The sequence below is a fragment of the Neoarius graeffei genome, chromosome 13, assembly GCF_027579695.1.
Source record: "Neoarius graeffei isolate fNeoGra1 chromosome 13, fNeoGra1.pri, whole genome shotgun sequence".
NCBI classification, from domain to species: Eukaryota; Metazoa; Chordata; class Actinopteri; order Siluriformes; family Ariidae; genus Neoarius; species Neoarius graeffei.
In genome coordinates, this window is record NC_083581.1 from 69,674,136 (window position 1) to 69,696,246 (window position 22,111).

Sequence of the window (22,111 nt, forward strand, 5' to 3'; positions counted from 1 at the left end):
CATGCATGATGTGGTGGGCTTTCCCTGTTCACACAAGGCATTGTGGGAAACAAATTTGAAACAGGAGAGAAAAATGGAGGACGTGAGTGTGCGAATGAAACGTGAAAGACTGACTACAGTAACGGAAAGAAAGCGAGAAGAAAAGATGTTATGTTATATACGAAGGAAAGGAAACGCAGGACCAAACTAATAAATATCGGCGGTCAGCGAGCACCTCGGTGTGATCAGCTGTTTGTTTCGCGACAGAATGATGGAACTGTCAGTGCACGCTCAAAGGTAAACCTGTAGATGGCAGTAATGCAGCACTGTGGATGCCAGCTGCCATAAAACCCGAAAGAGGAAGAAAAAGGTAAACCTGCGTATGCGTGCATGGACTTCCTCTTTCTGCTCGACTGCGTGAAGCGAGTGATTTCATGCACATTATTTGTAGGGAATCCCTTCAAATTAAATAACTTCCCAGCCACAGAATGGCTTTTTTTTTTTAGATATTATAAAAATAAACATATATCACAATGACCAAATTTCAGACGGAACTAAATTTCATCGATTTTATGAAATCGAAAGGCTGTCTAGCTTTAAGCATATTATTCAGTAACTATAGACTGCACTTAAGAGAGAGGCATGGCCAAACATTTTACAACGGGGTGTCCAGGTTAGACCCAATCATTTTACTGCTGTAGCAATCCTGACCAGGGCCAAGTACTAATCCATATCTATACATAATGTGGCTCAACTATCTGTGTATAGCTTGAGTAGGATCTCCATCAGACAAAAGGCACACAGCTAAGCAACATTCGTTTGTGTCTTGCAACCTACAAAAAAAAGTCACAGCGAACATAATATTAGGCTACATCTTATGAAATATACTAGCATTTACGAATTCAATACCATATGCTAACCATAGCTAATAACCAACAGAAAGGAATGCAATGTTATGTCTCCACATAATTCATATTGTTAGCAAAAGAAATTGTGAACATTGTTGACAATCCTTGCCATTGGACAATAATAAAATTAACTTTCAAATACCTTAGAGATGCTGTCACAAGGTTTAGGTTATTGTAACTAGCCTATTACAGTGAAATTTAACAAAAACATTCACTTTTGTATCATAAAGGCCAATTTATGCTGACAACGCAGTCCTCGCAGACGGCGTCGCAGATAGTGTCTGCGTAGCCCCCCCACCTTCGCAGACGCTCTGCGCGCACCTCCCAAAAATTGTGACCACCGCAGAAGCCTCGCAGACAGCGTCGCAGACAAGAGGGCTCTGATTGGTCCACTCTACATCCGCTGTACATGCACTTCCGCTTCCCTACTTTCCCGGTTTGTTTTGTTTTCACGGCCGCCATTTTTAAAAACACGAGCGAAGATGGACCAGCACGAAGAGCGGTTGATCGCGGAAGTGAGGAAGTACGTACATCTATACGACTCCAGTTCTAGTCATTATAAGTAACCGGAGGATAAACACTCCACTAACCACACCCACCAACTACTCCTAGCGATTTCGCGACTTCGCGCCCCCTTGCGTTGTGGCGGTGAATAACATCGCGCACGCCTATTACTCCCCGCTCAACGATAAATTACAACTGTCTGTGAAAAGCTATCTACGAAAGCCTTGTCGCAAGAGCATGCAGAGGCCTTAACACGTCATTGACCTTAATGTGCTAATGCATCAATTTAGGGTGGCCTTGGCCATCTCTTAGCTACGCTAATGCAATCAGATAGCAACGAAATCCAGGCCAAAGTTGGAGTTTATACATAGAAAGGTCAGTTATGGTAATAGCCATATTGTAGGCCAAACATGACCCCAATAGTCAGCAGTCAGTTATGGTAGGTTTAATGTTTTTAATAGCATTTGGAAAGTGGGCCAAAATATCCCAAATGCAACAACATTTTGTCTTAGCATTTCAGTTTTTAAATTGGCTGAAATGTAAAAGTGGATGTGTTCTAGAAGTTAGGTTTAGATGAGCTCATTGTTGACATTTTACAGCAATGTGTGGAGCAAATGAAGCATATTGGATTAAGCAAATAAAGTGTTCAGCATGTCTCATTCAGTGTTACTCATTTGCTTTGAGGACATCTGGTCCTCTGAACAAGTTCTGTAAGTTTTAGTTGTTTACCTGCTGGAATGTTATCCTACAGACTTGATGATAAAGTCTAGCAAAATATTTAACAAAGCTGTCAAATTAGTTTTAAAAAATCGGATTTTTTTTTTTTTTTTTTTAGCACATGGACTCCCACATTTTCCCCATTGTAAGAGAAGTCTCTCTCTCTCTCTCTCTCAGCATTGTGATCCCTGAGTTGATGGTTAACTGAAGATCTGCTAATGGCAGTGTGGGGTTTGGGAGGATTGATGACATGCTGGGTTAGTGTCAGCATTCTGTGGGAGAGTTAATAACACGCAAGCAGGTTTTTCCAAGCCTGCCTCATGCTCTGGATGCTCCGTCCACAAAAGGTGGCTTACCAACACATGAGCAATGTAAATCCACAACACAATAGAAATGCACAAACTGGTTGCCTCTGCAAACTCATCACAACTTTGTCCTACAAAATGCCTGTTTTTGACAAAAGTAACATGGTACAATTACTTTCTCACTGGTTTTTAAATACAGTTGTATCTGCTTTTCTTTCACCTAGTAATTTTGACTGACTTACTGTGCAGACATTTGCACTTTCGACATCACTTCATTTTCAAACACATTTCCAAATAATTATACGGTACTGTGCAAAAGTCTTAGGCACCAGTTTTTTTGTTTTTTTTTTTTGTGTGTGTGTGTGTGTGTGTGTGTTTCATACAAACTTTGTCATTGATTTCTATTTTATGATTTCTACATTATCGTGTCAACAACACAAAAAACATTTTAGAGTTCCAAACATTCGTTTTCCAGCACAAAATTAAATGTTACAGGAAAAAAAAAATGTTTGTATCTGAGCAGCATATTACACAAGAGAGCACTTTTCAGATTAAAACAGAAAATATAATGAAGGCTTCTGGGTTTTGGTGCAAAATGAAGAAGCAAGTGTGAGAGTCAAAGTGTCCGGAAGAACTGTGGCTGGTTCTGCAAGATGCTCAGTAAAACCTACAGCTCATTTCCGCATAAAACTGCACTCACTGTACCTGAGAATACTTTTTTTTTTAAGCAAAGGGTCAACTCGTCTCACACCAAATACTGACTTTGTTTCATTTATTATGTCTTACTGATTACTGTTTATAGTATTTTTTTTTTAAATATTGAAACATTTTGTCTCACAGCAAGAAGGTTCTGGGTTCGAGCCCAGCGGCTGGCGAGGGCCTTTCTGTGTGGAGTTTGCATGTTCTCCCCATGTCTGCGTGGGTTTCCTTCGGGTGCTCCGGTTTCCCCCACAGTCCAAAGACATGCAGGTTAGGCTAACCGGTGACTCTAAATTGACCGTAGATGTGAATATGAAGGTGTATGAATGGTTGTGTGCGTCACTATGTGTCAGCCCTGTGATGATCTGGTGACTTGTCCAAGGTGTAAGCTGCCTCTTGCACATAGTCAGCTGGGATAGGCTCCAGCTTGTCTGTGACCCTGTACAGGATAAGTGGCTACAGATAATGGATGGATGGTGAAAGGGCATTAATTTACCATGAATCACAAAAATCAGAGTGTGATTTGAGGCAGATGTTGTTGTATATTAGTTCTTAACAGTCTAAGCTCTAGACCTTGGTATTGACTGGTTCTTAAGGTTGTGTGAGTCAATCCTTCATATGCCTGCACATCTGCAACTTTTTTTTTCAACATTTTACACAAGACATAGTTTTAGGCCCTGTCCACACGGCAACGGATTCAGGTGAATCCGATAAAATTTTTTATCGTTTCAGCCTGGCGTCCACACGGCACCGGCGTTTTGGGTGCCCCAAAATGATATTTTTTGAGAACGGTTTCCAGAGTGGAAAAATCTGGCAACGGCGCTGTTGCGAAGTCATCTGGATGAGTAGAACGGATTTGTTTACGATGACGTCACAACCACATGACTAGAACAAGCAGCACTCTCGCGCGCATCATTCGTAACAACAACAGCAACAATGGCGGACCCCAGAGTAGTAGTAGTTTCAGTGCTGCAGTCGCTGCTAAGTTTAGCAGACAAAAAAGTCGGTTTTTCCTCGCGTAGTCACAGCCATCTTCTTCTTGTTGTTGTGTGTTTGTTCCTGTGAGTGCTTCACGCCAGGTAGAAGAAGGGGTTTATGCGCATGCGTCCTACTCCTTCTATTGTTCTGGTGTCTCCGATGGGACCGTCTTACAGCGCACGTAGAGGTGTGGCACGTGTATTGCATCATTTTCAGCAAGCGTTGCGTTGCCATATGTACCTGATATTTTACTGATCCGTTGCCCAAGTGGACGCGATATTTTTTTTACCCGCTAAAAAAAAAATCTCGTTGCCGTTGTCGTGTGGATGTAGCCTTAGTTACTGAATTGTGCTTCATCAGCTTTGTGTGAGGTTCCAGTCACTTCCAGTCATTATAATTTACTCCTCATATTGCTTATAAGTTCAAGTCAAGTTGATTTGTGTAGCGCTTTTAACAATAGACATTGTCGCAAAGCAGCTTTACAGAATTTTAATGACTTTAAACATGAGCTAATTTTATCCCTAATCTATCCCCAATGAGCAAGCCTGTGGTGACGGGGGCAAGAAAAAACTCCCTCAGACAACATGAGGAAGAAACCTCGAGAGGAACCAGACTCAAAAGGGAACCCATCCTCATTTGGGTGATAACAGACAATGTGATTATAACATTTTGAACAGTTTTAACATGAAGTCTGTTCCGTTAATGTTATAAACTCTTCATTGATGGAAACTTGAGTGCAAAACTGTTCATGCACTGCAAAAAATCGAAAACTGAATTTGAGGAGAAAATTATTTAATACAAGTGAAATTTTCTTGCTGCATGGACAGATATTTTTACTTGATAAGACATCTTAGAATAAGTTGGTTGCAATCTAGAACTCATCTCATCTCATTATCTCTAGCCGCTTTATCCTTCTACAGGGTCGCAGGCAAGCTGGAGCCTATCCCAGCTGACTACGGACGAAAGGCGGGGTACACCCTGGACAAGTCACCAGGTCATCACAGGGCTGACACATAGACACAGACAACCATTCATACTCACATTCACACCTACGGTCAATTTAGAGTCACCAGTTAACCTAACCTGCATGTCTTTGGACTGTGGGGGAAACCGGAGCACCCGGAGGAAACCCACGCGGACACGGGGAGAACATGCAAACTCCACACAGAAAAGCCCTCGCTGGCCCCGGGGCTCGAACCCAGGACCTTCTTGCTGTGAGGCGACAGCGCTAACCACTACACCACCGTGCCGCCCTGTTTCAACTATTTTCAAGATATTTTCACTTGCTAAGATATCTTTTTTTTTCAGTGTGACAACTGCAGTCCTAAAGTTAGGAAGTCAACTGTAGTCCTAAGCCATTAAAGCGTTACTGTAAGTGTCTGGAGCATCTTCCAAGTGCGACTTTCAACTGTCCATATGGGGCCATCCTCTACAGGAGCGATGTGATGAGACTCCAGCCAAACATAGGGCATCAGGATGGATCAGGCAGGTCCAAGGAGCAAAAGAGGTCATTATCTCGATCTCAGGATTGACATGTATCTCAGAGGGACAGACAGAGTGGGGGGAGGGCGGAGAGAGAGAGAGCACAGGTTGTTAGGTATGCCGAATGTCACCTGATGAGTAGGAATGGGATACATTTTGCGCTGAGTGCAAGCAGGGACTCCGAAAAAACTAACTATGACAGCATAACTAAAAGGGGAGAACCAGAAGGTAACACAAGCATGAGGGAGCCCCAGGACATAAAGCAACAGCCACTACACCGTCAACAAACTCGAGTGAGTGGGGGACTGACAGCATTCAAACATCCCAGTTTACCAAAACACTCTATGCCTGAGGATCCTCCAGATCTCCTCCTTAACCTCATAAACACCATTAACAAAAGGCTTGACTAAACAGATATGTTTTCAGCCTAGACTTAAACACTGAGACTGTGTCTGAGTCCCAAACACTACTTGGAAGGTGGTTCCATAATTGTGGGGCTTTGTAAAAAAAAAAAAAAAAGGCTCTGGCCCCTGATGTAGCCTTCACTATATGGGGTACCAGCAGATAGCCTGCACCTTTTGATCTATGGTAAGTAGGCATGGTGGGTCATAAAGGACCAGAAGTTCGCTCAGGTACTTTGGTGTGATACCATTCAGTGCTTTAAAGGTCAGTAGTAGTATTTTATAAACAATACAAAATTTGATTTTGAAAGTTACTAAACATTACTGACCTGAATGACTTAAAATGACCTGAGCCACCAAACTTTATCCATGTCCTGCATCCTTTAGACCCAATCAGTACTACTTGCCTTTAATCTTCTACAACTGTATACAAGAACAATATCTCATCCATTCTCCCGTCTGGTTCCTCTCAAGGAATGGGATACATCTCATCCATTCTCCCATCTGGTTCCTCTCAAGGAACCAGAACTTGCTCAGGGACTTTCCCTTGCCATTACTGCATCTGGCTTGCTCTTTGTTAGGAAATTGGTGAAGCTGCTTTATCACAATGTCTATTGTTAAAAACACTTATAAATCACTATGGGTAAGGGCATCTGCCAAATGCCATAAATGTAAATGTAAAACCTCTGGATGAATAAAATTCAGTGGTAATTAATTGGACTCTGCAGTTAAAATATATCTCTTCACAAACAGTGTCTCTCATTATTTCAGTTTTTTTTCTATTTTCATTCCTGTGTGCATGTGTGTGTGTGCACGCGTGCGCATTTGGAAAACTTTTAAGCAGAGTGACTTGGGGACAGTAAAGTGGCATAGTGGGTAGCACTGCCACCTCACAGCTCCAGGATTCGATCCTGAACTCAGGTTGCTGTCTGTGCAGAGTTTCACATGTTCTCACCCTGTTCACATGGATTACCTCCAGCTTCCCAAGTTAACTCCCACTGTGCAAAACCTTACAGCCTACACTAATTTACCCATAGCTATGAATGAGTGTGTGAATGTGTGTGTGTGTGTGTGTGTGTGACTGGCATCCAATCTGGGGTCAATTCTCTTACTTTGTGTCCAGTGTTCCCAGAATCTGTTCTCCAGATCCTGTGAAGCAAATGACTTGTAAATGAGGCAGGATTCAGTCCCAGGTTTTGGCTGAAGAGTTGAAGCTAATGGGTAATTGATAGTTTTGTGGATTGAACTCACATCCTTCCCAGCCACTAGAGCAGAACTTCACCACCAAGCCACGACCTTATTAACTGTTTCAGAAGGACTTGTGAAGCAAAATTGCACAGTGTAGGAGAGAGAGAGATAGAGAGAGAGAGAGAGAGTGTGTGTTTTAGTTAGTCATTAGTGTCACTGATCTTAAGCTCTTGGAAAAGTCTAAGAAAACCATACCTGCCCAAAACTATTCACACCTTCCTTTATTATCTCTTGGACAGGAGATAATACTTGTAATACTATACCTTTCAAATGTACAGAATGAGCATACTCTTCTGGTGCAGTTCAAGCTAAATGTTCTGATGGTTTTACTCTATGACAGCAGTTATTTCTCTGATAAATATGTTCTCTAACAAGGACAACATGAATCAGAGAAGGAAACTGCCAGCATTTTGTTAACCCTATGATTAAAAGACAAATGGATGAGGGCAGCAGTATTCTTTCAGTGCTGTCCTGCTCTGGATGAGGGAGGCTCAGTTCCAGCCCGTCCTGCACCCCCCGTTCCTCTCCAAACATGGATTTTCCAGAGCTTTATTGCATAGCAGTGGTCAGCACACACAATGTAAAACTCTGCCTAATCAATTCTACGCCAAACAAACTGGCACAGTCTTGACCAGACAGGCTGTGTGGCAAATGTTCTTTACACCAGGGGTTTTCAAATAACTGTAAAAAAAAAAAATTCCTCAGACACTTTCAGTGCATATTTATTTTACGACCCCAAATCAGAAAAAAATCGAGACTGTATGTTGAGATTGAAATTAAAACTGGAAACGATGATTTATAAATAATCTTTGACCTGCATTGCACTTAAAACAATACAACAGCACATTATTTGATTTTGCACCTCATGAATTTTATCAATTTTTCAAAACAGGCACTTATTTCAATTTTGATCCTTGCAACAAATTTGAAAAAAATTGGGATGGTAAAGGATTTGCTACTTTATAATGTTGCCATTCCTTCTCACAACACTTAAAAGATGTTTAGGGACTGAAGATACCAAGTGATATTTTGTCCCATTCATCCTACAAACAGCTCTTAAGATGTGCAATTAATTAAGTTACATTAATGGCATTTAGCAGACACTTTTATCCAGAGCGACATACAGTGTACCTAGAGCAGCCTAGGGGTTAGGTGTCTTGCTCAAGGGCACTTCAGCCATTCCTGCTGGTCCAGGAACTTGAACCAGCCACTTTTTGGTCCCAAAGCTGCTTCTCTAACCAGTAGGCCATCGCTTCCCCATTAGGCCTAATGTTCCCCGGCAACAGTACAGAGCCATCGTCAGAGTTTTCATTTCTAAGGCTACATCCACACGACAACAGCAATGAGATTTTTTTTTTTTAGCGGGTAAAAAAAATATCTCGTCCACATGGGCAACGGATCAGTAAAATATCAGGTACATATGGCAACGCAACGCTTGCTGAAAACGATGCAATACACATGCAACACCTCTACGTGCGCTGTAAGATGGTCCCATCGGAGACACCAGTTTCGTTTCTGTTTCCGGTTGAGAGTACGTCGTGCGCGTTCTGGCTGCCGCTTCTCACCGGAGTTCTTATTTTATTTCTTTTTCTATTTTTTTTTCTTTCCTGTGTGTTTGTGTAGTTTGGTGTTTGTTTGAGTGTTTTGTCCGCCGGTTGTGGTGTAGCTCCAGACCCAGTTTGGGGCGTCGGTTCCCTCCAGGCCTTGGTTCGCTGTGGGTGATGCCTGTGCTCCCAGCTGTGGACTGCAGTGAGACTGTTGCTCAATTTACATCGTCGTTGTCCAGTGCTCTGTACTTTAACGCTTGGCGTGATGTTCCGAGCGATGTTGCTCGGTGGCGTCGCGGCGGCTGTGCAGGCGGTTTGGGACACACCAGCGCTCTGCGTGGCGGAGCTTCTCTGCTCGCTGTGTGGATCCAGAGCGTGGTGTTCGAGCGATGTTGCTGACGGTGTCACGGCGGTGGTGCTGGAGATGTGGGACTTGTTTTTGTGCGCCTTTTGGTGGGACTGTGGCTGCTACACCACGGGAATTACATCCTGACCCCTACTTGGTGGACTTTTTTACTTTTTATTTTTATTATATTTTTTATTTATTTATTTTTTCTTTCCTTGTCTATAATTTTAAAGCGTCCTTGGGTTTTTTGAAAGGCGCTATATAAATGTAACTTATTATTATTATTATTATTATTATTATTATTATTATTACCAGAACAATAGAAGAAGTAGGACGCATGCGCATAAACCCCTTCTTCTACCCGGCGTGAGTGAGTGAGTGCTGCTTGTTCTAGTCATGTGGTTATGTCGTCATCGTAAACAAATCTGTTCTACTCATCCAGAAGACTTCGCAACGGTGCCGTTGCCAGATTTTTCCACTCTGGAAACCGTTCTCAAAAAATATCGTTTTGGGGCACCCAAAACGCCGGTGCCGTGTGGACGCCAGGCCGAAACGATAAATATTTTTATCGGATTCACCTGAATCCGTTGCCGTGTGGACAGGGCCTAAATTTACCACACGTTCTCTATTGTGGACAGAGGGGACAGGCACCCTCTTCTTCCACAGCTATGTGTTTGTAATGTGTGCAGAATGTGGTTTTGCATTGTCTTGTTGAAATATCTCTGGAAAAGATGTCATCTTGAAGGCAGGATTTGTTGCTCCAAAATCTCAGTGTACTTTTCTGCATTAATGCTCCATCACCGAAGTGTAAGTCACCTTCACCAAGGGCACTGACACAACCCCATACCATGACAGACCCTGGCTTTTGGACTTGTCCCTGGGAAGAGTCTAGATGTTCTTTTTCATCTTTGGTCCAGAGCACACGGCATCCATTTCTTCCAAAATAGACCTGGAATACTGATTCATCTGATCACAGTATACGTTTCCACTTTGTGATGATCCATTCCAGACACCTCCAAGCCCAGAGAAGTTGATGGCGCTTCTGGACAGAGTTAACATAAGGCTTCCTTTTTGCACAGTAAAGTTTTAACTCACATTTGTAGATGTAATTCTGTATTGTAGTGCTTGACAAAAGTTTATCAAAGTAATTCTGAGCCCATGTGGTTAGATCAGCTATACAACCCCGATTCCAAAAAAGTTGGGACAAAGTACAAATTGTAAATAAAAACGGAATGCAATAATTTACAAATCTCCAAAACTGATATTGTATTCATAATAGAACATAGACAACATATCAAATGTCGAAAGTGAGACATTTTGAAATTTTATGCCAAATATTGCCTCATTTGAAATTTCATGACAGCAACACATCTCAAAAAAGTTGGGACAGGGGCAATAAGAGGCTGGAAAAGTTAAAGGTACAAAAAAAGGAACAGCTGGAGGACCAAATTGCAACTCATTAGGTCAATTGGCAATAGGTCATTAACATGACTGGGTATAAAAAGAGCATCTTGGAGTGGCAGCGGCTCTCAGAAGTAAAGATGGGAAGAGGATCACCAATCTCCCTAATTCTGCGCCGACAAATAGTGGAGATTATCAGAAAGGAGTTTGACAGTGTAAAATTGCAAAGAGTTTGAACATATCATCATCTACAGTGCATAATATCATCAAAAGATTCAGAGAATCTGGAAGAATCTCTGTGCGTAAGGGTCAAGGCCGGAAAACCATACCGGGTGCCTGTGATCTTCGGGCCCTTAGACGGCACTGCATCACGTACAGGCATGCTTCTGTATTGGAAATCACAAAATGGGCTCAGGAATATTTCCAGAGAACATTATCTGTGAACACAATTCACCGTGCCATCAGCCGTTGCCAGCTAAAACTCTATAGTTCAAAGAAGAAGCCGTATCTAAACATGATCCAGAAGCACAGACGTCTTCTCTGGGCCAAGGCTCATTTAAAATGGACTGTGGCAAAGTGGAAAACTGTTCTGTGGTCAGACGAATCAAAATGTGAAGTTCTTTATGGAAATCAGGGACGCCGTGTCATTCAGACTAAAGAGGAGAAGGACGACCCAAGTTGTTATCAGTGCTCAGTTCAGAAGCCTGCATCTCTGATGGTATGGGGTTGCATTACTGTGTGTGGCATGGGCAGCTTACACATCTGGAAAGACACCATCAATGCTGAAAGGTATATCCAGGTTCTAGAGCAACATATGCTCCCATCCAGACGACGTCTCTTTCAGGGAAGACCTTGCATTTTCCAACATGACAATGCCAAACCACATACTGCATCAATTACAGCATCATGGCTGCGTAGAAGAAGGGTCCGGGTACTGAACTGGCCAGCCTGCAGTCCAGATCTTTCACCCATAGAAAACATTTGGCGCATCATAAAACGGAAGATACAACAAAAAAGACCTAAGACAGCTGAGCAACTAGAATCCTACATTAGACAAGAATGGGTTAACATTCCTATCCCTAAACTTGAGCAACTTGTCTCCTCAGTCCCCAGACGTTTACAGACTGTTGTAAAGAGAAAAGGGGATGTCTCACAGTGGTAAACATGGCCTTGTCCCAACTTTTTTGAGATGTGTTGTTGTCATGAAATTTAAAATCACCTAATTTTTCTCTTTAAATGATACATTTTCTCAGTTTAAACATTTGATATGTCATCTATGTTCTATTCTGAATAAAATATGGAATTTTGAAACTTCCACATCATTGCATTCCGTTTTTATTTACAGTTTGTACTTTGTCCCAACTTTTTTGGAATCGGGGTTGTAGATGAATAATGGTTCTTGATGCAGTGCCATCTGAGGGATCAGAGATCCCGGGTGTTCAGCTTAGGCTTGTGCCCTTTACTCGCCGAAATTCCTCACCGAGATTCCTTGAAATGTTTAATGATATTATGCACCATAGAGGGTGAAATATCCAAATCCCTTCCTGTTTTTCTTTGAGGATCATTGTTTTTAAACAATGGAATAATTTTTTCATGCATTTATAAATAAACTGGAGATCTTCGGCCCATCATTGCTCCTCAAAGACTAGGCCTTTCCTGGATACTGATTTTGTGTGAAATCAAGATTGCAATCACCTGTTGACATCACCTGTTTCAAATCAGATCATAATTAAAATATTTTCTCTCATTACTAGCCCAAAATTGCCCCGTCCCAACTTTTTCTTTTTTATAATGTGTTGCAGGCCTGAAATGCAGGAATATTAACAAATGAAATGAAGTTGACCAGACAAAACATGAAATATCTTGTTTTGTGCAACCTGCAATTAAATACAAGTCAAAGTAAATTTTGAAATCACGGCTTTCTTTTTAATTTGCATTTTCCATACCATCCCAACTTTTTCTGATTTGGGGTTGTACAGACTTTTCAAATTTCTGACATATTATTTAAATTTGTGCAAATTTTTTAATCTTTATTGGCACCTTAGAACTTTTAAAACTCTTAACCTTTCAGTTACAAAACACATTTTAATAAAATTGTTATTAGATTGAAGTTGACAATATATATAAGTTTACTGATCAGAAATATAATGATTTATGAGTTTGGTTAAATCATTCCTTTCTTCATCTTCAGTAACCGCTTTATCCTGGTCAGGGTTGCAGTGGATCCAGAACCTATCCCAGGAAGACTAAGTGTGAGGTGGGAATACACCATGGATGGGATGCTAGCCCATCTCATGGCAAAATGAAATCAGAACTTTTACAGTTATTTTTTTTGGTTGGTTGGTTGTTTTTACAAGAAAAGCCTTCCATGACTACTACACTATTGCTTATGTGAATGTGGGTAATTAATTTTTCTGGATGAAGAATTCCAAAGATCACATTTCGGTGAAAGTTCTATTAAAAACCTATTTACATGTATTAGTATTTCAGAATTCCACTGGTGATGGTGACCTCTTTTGCCCCTTGAACCTGCCTGATCCATCCTGATGCCCTACGTTTGGCTGGAGTCTCATCACATTGCTTCTGTTGAGGACGGCCGCTTTACGGACAGTTGAAAGTCACACTGGGAAGACAGCTCTGGACACTTACAGTTTTGCTATGATGACTGAGGACTACAATTGCCATGATAAGTTTAGGACTGCACTTGTCATGAACAGTTCATCTCATTATCTCTAGCCACTTTATCCTGTTCTACGGGGTCACAGGCAAGCTGGAGCCTATCCCAGCTGACTATGGGCGAAAGGCGGGGTGCACCCTGGACAAGTCGCCAGGTCATCACAGGGCTGACACATAGACACCGACAACCATTCACACTCACATTCACACCTACGGCCAATTTAGAGTCACCAGTTAACCTAACCTGCATGTCTTTGGACTGTGGGGGAAACCGGAGCACCTGGAGGAAACCCACACGGACACGGGGAGAACATGCAAACTCCGCACAGAAAGGCCCTCGCCGGCCACGGGGCTCGAACCCGGACCTTCTCACTGTGAGGCGACAGCGCTAACCACTACACCACCGTGCTGCCCTGTCATGAACAGTTTTACACTCAAATCTCCATCAATGAACAATTTATAACTTCAGCAAAATAGACTTCATGCTAAAACTATAATTAATTTGCTGGTACTTTGTGACTCTATAGGACACAGTTATAGAAGTGAGTTATTTATAATCATGCTATCTGTTATCACCCAGATGAAGATAGGTTCCCTTTTGAGTCTGGTTTCTCTCAAGGTTTCTTCCTCATGTTGTCTGAGGGAGTTTTTCCTTTCCACCATTGCCTCAGGTTTGCTCATCCGGGAGAAATAAATTTATTAGGGATAAAATTAGCTTATATGCTTAAAGTCTTTAATTTTCTGTAAAGCTGCTTTGCGACAATGTCTGTTGTTAAAAGCGCTATACAAATAAACTTGACTTGAATTCCCTTTGCCACATATAGGGCTGTGTATGTCCATGTTCTCCTGCTTAACAAGACTTAATAAGATTGCACACTTCTTTCACCTTTTTGTCAGCACTTAATCCTCACTATGAGGGCACTAGAGCTTTTCGAGGCCAAGGATTTACACTGCAGTCTTGGGAAAGTCACCACTAGACCATTTTCTTTACTAATTTAGTTTTCTCTTCATGATGTCCTGGATCATTTGGGGCCTCTTCTCCAGGATAGGCTGAGTTCTGAATATAATAACACAGTTAATAGAGATTTTCCATTGTTTTTGTGCATGCCTAGTTTAACCAATGGTCAAAAAATCTGAAAAGTAATCAAGGCCCTCTATAAATGTTATAAAGGATCAACAAAGGCAAGTTTCTGTTTCAGATATATTATCTAACCCCAGTAGGGCTGAACTGAGGACAGCGATTGTGGAAGTGTAAGAAAAAGAACACACCTATAAACCTGAAGTGAAAGTACATCGGTCCCATTACACCTGACCATGAACTAGAGGCTGGACCACATGGGTGGGAGAAGAGTTAAGTATTTCTGTTTTGACTCGTATTGTTCACACACCCCTCCCATGGGCCTACAGGGGGTTGATGGCGTCACTCTAGCCCAAGGGCATTATAAATACCCCCTGCACCACTGGCCCCAACACTGGGGCTGAATGTCTGCAGGACATGCTCAACCTTTGTCTGTCTATTTTTATTAACACTACCCTGCATTCAGACAGATGCAGACACCAACAGCCGCCAGTCCCAGACACAAATCTTTATGACAAAAATAGATGATTTCACTCTAAAGTGAGGTATTAGAGAAGCGTTTGTGCTTTAAAAGTTACCAACTGTTATTTTTTTGTATCCTTCCACCAAAATAGATCAGGGTCCTACAGGTAAATTTAGAGGTGATATTTCTTTTTTCACTCAGACACACATTATTCTCAGTTTACACCCCTCCAGTGTTGTGAGCTAACCTCTACTGCAGCCATGTGGGAGTTCCGATCCATGTCTTTCTGGCGGGCAGTTTTTGCCGAGTTCTATGGCACAATGTTCTTCATCTTCTTTGGGCTTGGTTCTGCGTTGCGCTGGACCAGTGGCGCTTACTATGTGCTTCATGTGTCCTTCTGCTTTGGGCTGGCAGCTGCTACGTTCATCCAGTCCATCGGTCACATCAGTGGTGGCCATATCAACCCGGCTGTCACCTTCGCCTATTTGGTCAGTTCCCAGATGTCCCTGTTCCGTGCTTTCTTCTACATCTGTGCTCAGTGTTTGGGGGCTCTGGCTGGTGCCGCTGTTCTGTATGGGGTGACACCGGGCAACATGAGGGGCAACCTGGCTCTCAACACAGTAAGTAAACTGAGCATGACTTCAGTTTTCAAGTTTGATCTTGAAAAAGTGTAGGGGGTGTCCATGCATTGGGAAATCAGGTTTTCCTGAACAAAAATGATGGTACAAATTGTGGACAAAATCTATGTTGGACATTTTGAGGGATTGTTCATTCTGAAATAGACTGTCCAATGTGTGACTGAATCCAGTCAATGTGTAATAAGTTTCATTAACTGAGCCATGCATTTATAGTTACATGTATTGTAAACTGAATGAACGCAAACATAATTGACATGGATTACAAAATGACAATCTGGCCATGATTGCTGTTGGTGTAGCCACACTGATACTATTGCAAACTCAGAGTTTAATTACCATGACAGAAACGCTGATGCTGACTCTACTCTATCCGTATGACTTCCTATGGCTAGCTGCAGCCTGGTGTTAGCCTCGGCATGGCCACTACCATGGAGGTGTTCCTGACTCTGCAGCTGGTGGTGTGTGTCTTTGCTGTAACCGATGATCGACGTAATGGCCGTCTGGGCTCTGCTGCTCTAGCCATCGGCTTCTCCGTGCTCATGGGCCATCTTCTTGGGGTAAGAGTGCAGCCTGGAGAGACTCTCCTACTATTAGCATTCTATTGTCACAAGCTCTAAAAGCATAACTGCCCTTTTCATAACCAAGCTAGGAAATTTTTTACCATAATTTATTGAGCTGTATAAACACTAAAGTTTCTGAAACTTTTGAAACTTTTTAGATGTACTACACTGGTGCTGGAATGAACCCTGCCAGGTCCTTTGCGCCTGCTGTTCTTGTCAGGAACTTTGTCAACCACTGGGTGAGTATGGATTTAGCAGGTGATTTTATCCAAAGTGAATTACAAATAAAAGAGAATATAAGTAAAGAGAATGTGAGCGGAATTACCTAAAACCTGTTCAGTGGGATTTGAACTTATAACCTACAAGTCACTTGCACAGAGCTTTAAAGGAGCAGTTTATAATTTCTTGAGCCCCCTGGCGCCTGCAAAATGAGTTGCATTTAGAATGAAAACATTGACAATGTTATGCGGCCTAGTTCACACCAGGTACTAACATTCATTCTGGGTGATTTGATCTGAAGTGGACAGCGCTTGGACCCAATGTATTTCAGAGATGCTCTATGATCCGATCACTCAAAGAACCTTTGGAGGTAGTCTGGGACACACATAACCACATAACAGTGTAGTGTGAATGCAAAAGCGTCCTGATGTGCCCCGGACAGCAAAGAACCACCTAAGTGAGTGTGTCATTGCCAGAGATGGAAAATACACAATCATTGCAAGAATGTTTGGAAATCCACTAGGCTAAAGGATAAAAACATAGCACATATAACAGCAGTGACAAAAGGAGCTACCTTTTGTCACCTCATTTCCTGTTTATTTAGAAGTTTTGTTAGCAGACCACATGACCGAAATGTTTGAAACAGTCCTGATCCATACAGGAGAGAGGATTCGCAAAACATTCTTGCCTGAAAACATTACAGGCATTTAGCAGGCATTCTTATCCAGACTGACATACAACATACCCAGAGCAGCCTTGGGAACAGTTGGGGGTTAGGTGCCTTGCTCAAGGGCACTTCAGCCATTCCTGCTGGGCCATGGAATTGAACCAGAAACCTTTTGGTCCCAAAGGTGCTTCTCTAACCATTAGGCCATTAGCCATGCTTACAAATGTAGAGGAAGACTGACATAATAAATGTCCACAACGTCCTTTCTCCAACAGAAATGCTGTACGAAATCCAATCACAAGCAGTCACTGGAGACATTTTCCAAATGCCAGGTTTCAACTGTCCACTTGTGATCAGATAACTCAAGAAGAATGTTAATACCATGTGTGAGAAGGACTTAAGATCCCATTTCCTTTGCATTGAGAGTTGCTATTTTGTGAAAAGGTTCAGAGTTGAGCAAGTCTATTCTGGTTTGGGTTGGAGCTAAATTCTGGGCCACAAAAAAAAAAAAAATACACAGAAGCTGGAAGTGAAGATCTATTGTATATATTGTAGAAGAGAGCAGAGAGACTTGGGGCACATTTTCAGCTTTTGTAGATTGTGTGAAATTCTTTGCAGGTAGTGTCACGTTCATATTGTATTAGAGAGTATTTCCTGTACCCTCTTACCACAACATTAGTTTCTCAGCTTGTCACATATACTGGCCTTCATTTTGTCTGTCATTATTTTTTGCGGGGAGACATGAGACATTGATGGGAGACATGGGACTTTATGTTGGGAAACTTGGAACATAGTAGGGAGACATGGGACAAAAATAAAATACCTCAGCCTACATGTTTAATTTTGATTTATTATCTTGTAAACTTGTAACATATGAACTGTATGAACACACAGTGCTGGTACAGTGATAGAAAAAATGTCAGTTTACCCAAAACCTGACTCAACAAAACAGTTCCATTCTCAAAAAGGAACAAGATAATCTTAATTCTCATGCAGGGACACACCCACATTTTTAACAACATCCATTATTATTAACCACTTATCCTGTCATGGTCGTGGGCAAACTGGAGCCTATCCCAGCTGACTATGGGTGAGAGGTGGGGTACACCCTGGACAAGTTGCCAAATCATCGCAGGGCTGACACATAGAGACAAACAACCATTCACACTCACATTCACACCTACGGTCAATTTAGAGCCACCGATTAGCCTAACCTGCATGTCTTTGGACTGTGGGGGAAACCAGAGCATCTGGAGGAACCCCACACAGATATGGGGAGAACATGCAAACTCCACACAGAAAGGCCTCCGTCAGCCACTGGGCTTAAACCCAGACCCTTCTTCCTGTGAGGTGACAGTGCTAACCACTACACCACCATGCCACCCTTTATTAGCAATCATTTTTAACCAATTTTATATTTGTAAACCACAAGAAAAACCCTGTAACATGACGAACTGTCCCAACTTTCCCTATCTGGCCATTTAAAAAAAATCCTTAAATGTTTTCCCCCCAGAATTTAAGATTAATAAATAATACTATATACGGTAACTCTAGGCTACATACTTTAATTCTGAACAAATCCCCAATTCACCAGCATTCATTACACCATAGAATGGAGGCGGAGGCGAAGTAGAAAATACAAGTTTTAGTTGATGAAAATATTGAAATGCACAAACCTTACTGCAGTGTCCAGCTTCATGGCTCCGAAGGAAGTGGGTTACTCTAAGGGGCAACATCAAACTTCTAAAACCTAGCTGAAATTAATTTATGGGAATGCAAACTGTCCCATGTCTCCCTGTCTCTAGTCTCCCCACTCTCCCCTACAGATACAGCTGCTCTAACATATATTTGAAATATTACACTGAAACTTTGAAACACTTGAAAACATTACACCTTTAACTGAATTTCAACGGCATCAACTGAAATATTGGAGATCAAATCCTTATCTATTTTTAAACCTCTTTGACAGGTGTACTGGGTTGGCCCTTTTATTGGTGGTGGTCTGGGAGCTCTGCTCTACGACTTCATGCTGTTCCCACGTTGGCGTGGCCTGGCTGAAAGACTCGCCGTGCTCAAAGGCAGTCAACCTGCCAAAACTGAGGGCCAGCAGGACACGCGGGGCGAGCCCATCGAGCTCAAAACACAAGCTCTATAAACAGACAGACAGGAAAGGTTGGCATTCTCACCCTTATCACCTCATCAAATCCAATCATTCTTCACGATCCTCTGCGCATACCCTTTTCATCCTCACTCTGCATCCAGAACCTGGGTGTGTTGAAACATCTCCCACATCACCTTCACCTCATCCCTTCAGACTGCACGGCCTAGAATGAGGCTTAGTAGAAGACTTTGGCACGTAGGGCGGCGCTCTGTGGCTAAATCTGCTCAGGACAGGGGCGTCTCTCTGAGTTGTAGTTGACTACGAGTGCGCTACAGTAGTGGACTTCATTCTGCACGCTTTCCGGTTTCACAGTGTTCTTGAGTGTTCAATATTGTTTTAGCAACTTTTTGCTTTTGTTTTGTTTTGATCTTTTACTCTATTTTAGAAGTTTAAGGTAATTTCAAGGCAACTGAGGCATATTTCCAGTTGTGTGTGTGTGTGTTTTAATGAGTTTTTATTTTGGCTTTTTAATTTCCATTATACTGTGTTTATATAAGATTTTGTTTTTCTAAGTAAAAGACACTCCTACTTTATCCATGGGTACATTTTGGTGTCTTAAAAAAAAAAAAAGCCCATCCATGACAGTGATTTTGTCATGGATGAGGGAGTTCTTAGGAATGACGTATAGAGGAGTGCCTAACCCCCCCCCCCCCCATCCACGATAAAATCACTCTAACGCACGTCCTCGAGTAGCTCATTGCTTTTCTAAAATGGTGACGAAAGCAATATGATAAAACCCATGTAAAGCCAACGACTGAATCTTTTTTGAACTGCTGCTCATGCTGCGTCACAGGGCAGGATCACATACTCAGAGGAAAGTGCTTTCTACCCTCTTCCTCATACATGAGCTCACAGATGCCCATGATTGCTTAGTTCCGCTCTGATTGACAAATATAGTAGTTATACCATCTAATTTTGTGTGAAGCCATGGCCTAATGGTTAGAGAAGCAGCTTTAGGGCCAAAAGGTTGCTGGTTTGAGTCCCTAGATCAGCAGGAATGGCTGAAACAAGGTACCTGCTCTCCAGGCATGTTGTAGATTGCTCTGGATACGAGTGTCTGCTAAATGCCTATAACATAATTTTACTACCTTTTCTTCCAGCTACAGGTGGCTGTAGCATGATCGGGATTAAAACTTGCAATCTCCTGATGAGATTTACATTACAGGCATTTAGCAGATCCAGAGTGACATACAACAGCAACCTTGGGAGCAGTTAGGGGCTAGGCGCCTTGCTCAAGGGTTCTTCAGCCGTTCCTGCTGGTCCAGGGACTCAAACCAGCACCCTTTTGGTCCCAAAGCTGCTTCTCTAACCATTAGGCCATGACTACTCTTTTTTTTTCAATCATTATTAATAATATTTACTGTAAACTGTCCACCATGCACTGTAGTCTCTTAACAGTAAACATTGTTTGATAAGCAACAAATGAAGATTCGGGTATTTTATATCGACAGAACCGATTCTATTATTGTGACGTGGTCTCAGGTGTGCCTGTAGTAAGGATTTTCGAAACGGCTTAGAACACAGCTCAGCCAATCAGAATTTAGCGAGCTGAAACTATCCGTTTAATATTAATATAATTCACATTATATTCATAGGTTCCAACAGTTTGAAGTCATTATTATAAATCTTCTAAACTTTCAGTTTCTAATCTCAATAATTTCTCATAAACACAACCACAGAAAATGAAATGTGCCATGTGTAACTTTGTGTATTATTTCAAACTAATGTTTTTGTACCTCGAGGATTTTGGACTGTATTCAGATTGCTCTTTTTTTTTGGCATGCATTTCCTAGTGATTCTTAAACATCTGTTGCTCTAAGACTTGGCATGCGTAGGCTTATTGTTTCTTTTAACCGGTTTGGTTCCATCTCGTGTACTGAGTAGAAGTTGAATAGATACGATCTGATTTGTCATGAACCTCAGCATATTTGTGTTCTTTTGGTGAAAATGCATGATTATACTTAAGTTGAGCAAATGTTGTTTAGAATGCAAATCGAGTGCATGCAGGTGCAGTGATTGATATCTTTTTTTTTTTCTTTTTTCTCTTACTGTTGGAGAGGAGGAGATTTTTTTTTCCCCCTTTTTGGATCATCAGCACCAGCTTTTCCTACCCAAAAAGGTGACGCTGGTAAGAGCTCGAGGTTTCTCCACAGCTTCACTTCTACTGATGTTCGACGTAAATCCTTGGCTTATTTCTTCATTTGTCTTCATTTCCCTCCCTGCACGGGTCCTGCTGTTCCAGGAGCAGTAAATACACAAACGAATGCATTCTCCGTTTGAGTGGTTATGTGTTGCTTTTTATCTTTCTAACATGAATGTTTCATCCAGTGGACATTTGTCACATTCTCACGTGTTTACATAAATAGAAATCATTTTGTGCTCGAGATGTACAGTGTAAAGATTTCCTTTTTTTGTAATTCCAAGTGTTCGAACTAGACAAATATACTTTAATGATCATTTCATGTCATCAAATGTCTCTTATTTAATAATATCAGAGTGAGGACTGCGTTATTTATACAACTACACTGTTCTGTAATTGTTACAAAATGGTATTCGTGTCTTTTTCTGAACTAGACAGAAAATCTTTTGATAATTTATTTTATTCTATTCTATCCACATTCACTGGATACGAGCAATCGTGCGCTCCGATTGGCTACTCTACTACTAGGATATCAGCTCATATACCGTGAGTAGAGAAAAAAAATGGCGGAGCGTGTTGCTGAACCAACTGAGGATGAAATAAAAACTCTACTCGAAAACAAAACTCCCAAAAATACAAAAAAAGCAACAAAATATGGAATTTGGTGGTAAGAACGTATCTTTTTTTTCCCCCAAGAATTATTTTCATATTTTTCACAATTTGCTACTGTCATTTCGCTGGTTTGTTTACATTCTAAGAGGAAATTATTTTGTCAGATGTCTTGTATAAAGATTTTATTTATCGAATTTGCAAAAAATAAAAATAAAAATGCTCTGTTTCTCAAAATCCAGTGAATGTGGCTCGAATAAAATAGTTATTCCATTCAATCTTGTCGTACATGGCTTATAGCCGACTCGGTGCTACGCTCCTCGTCGGCTCTCAGCTCATGTACGACTCGATTTCTTGGAATAATTTTTAATATAAAGTTACATTA

At 41.5% G+C, this 22,111-nt stretch overlaps 1 protein-coding gene across 1 annotated transcript; it reads left to right on the forward strand.

Annotated features, from left to right (window-relative positions):
• The first annotated feature begins 14,956 nt into the window (after positions 1 to 14,956).
• mipa (major intrinsic protein of lens fiber a) lies at positions 14,957 to 18,971 on the forward strand. Its single transcript, XM_060936989.1, has 4 exons — positions 14,957 to 15,352; positions 15,763 to 15,927; positions 16,089 to 16,169; positions 18,786 to 18,971. The coding sequence occupies exons 1-4, from the start codon at positions 14,993 to 14,995 to the stop codon at positions 18,969 to 18,971; spliced, it is 792 nt and encodes a 263-aa protein (XP_060792972.1). The 5' UTR covers positions 14,957 to 14,992.
• Positions 18,972 to 22,111: the final 3,140 nt, after the last annotated feature.

What these genes read in the sequence shown, in the direction of transcription:
- mipa (XM_060936989.1), top strand. Translation starts at nt 14,993, where the DNA reads ATGTGGGAGTTCCGATCCATGTCTTTCTGGCGGGCAGTTTTTGCCGAG. An exon ending in GCAACCTGGCTCTCAACACA is followed by an intron (nt 15,353 to 15,762) that starts GTAAGTAAACTG and finishes TCCTATGGCTAG; the next exon opens with CTGCAGCCTGGTGTTAGCCT. An exon ending in GGAACTTTGTCAACCACTGG is followed by an intron (nt 16,170 to 18,785) that starts GTGAGTATGGAT and finishes CCTCTTTGACAG; the next exon opens with GTGTACTGGGTTGGCCCTTT.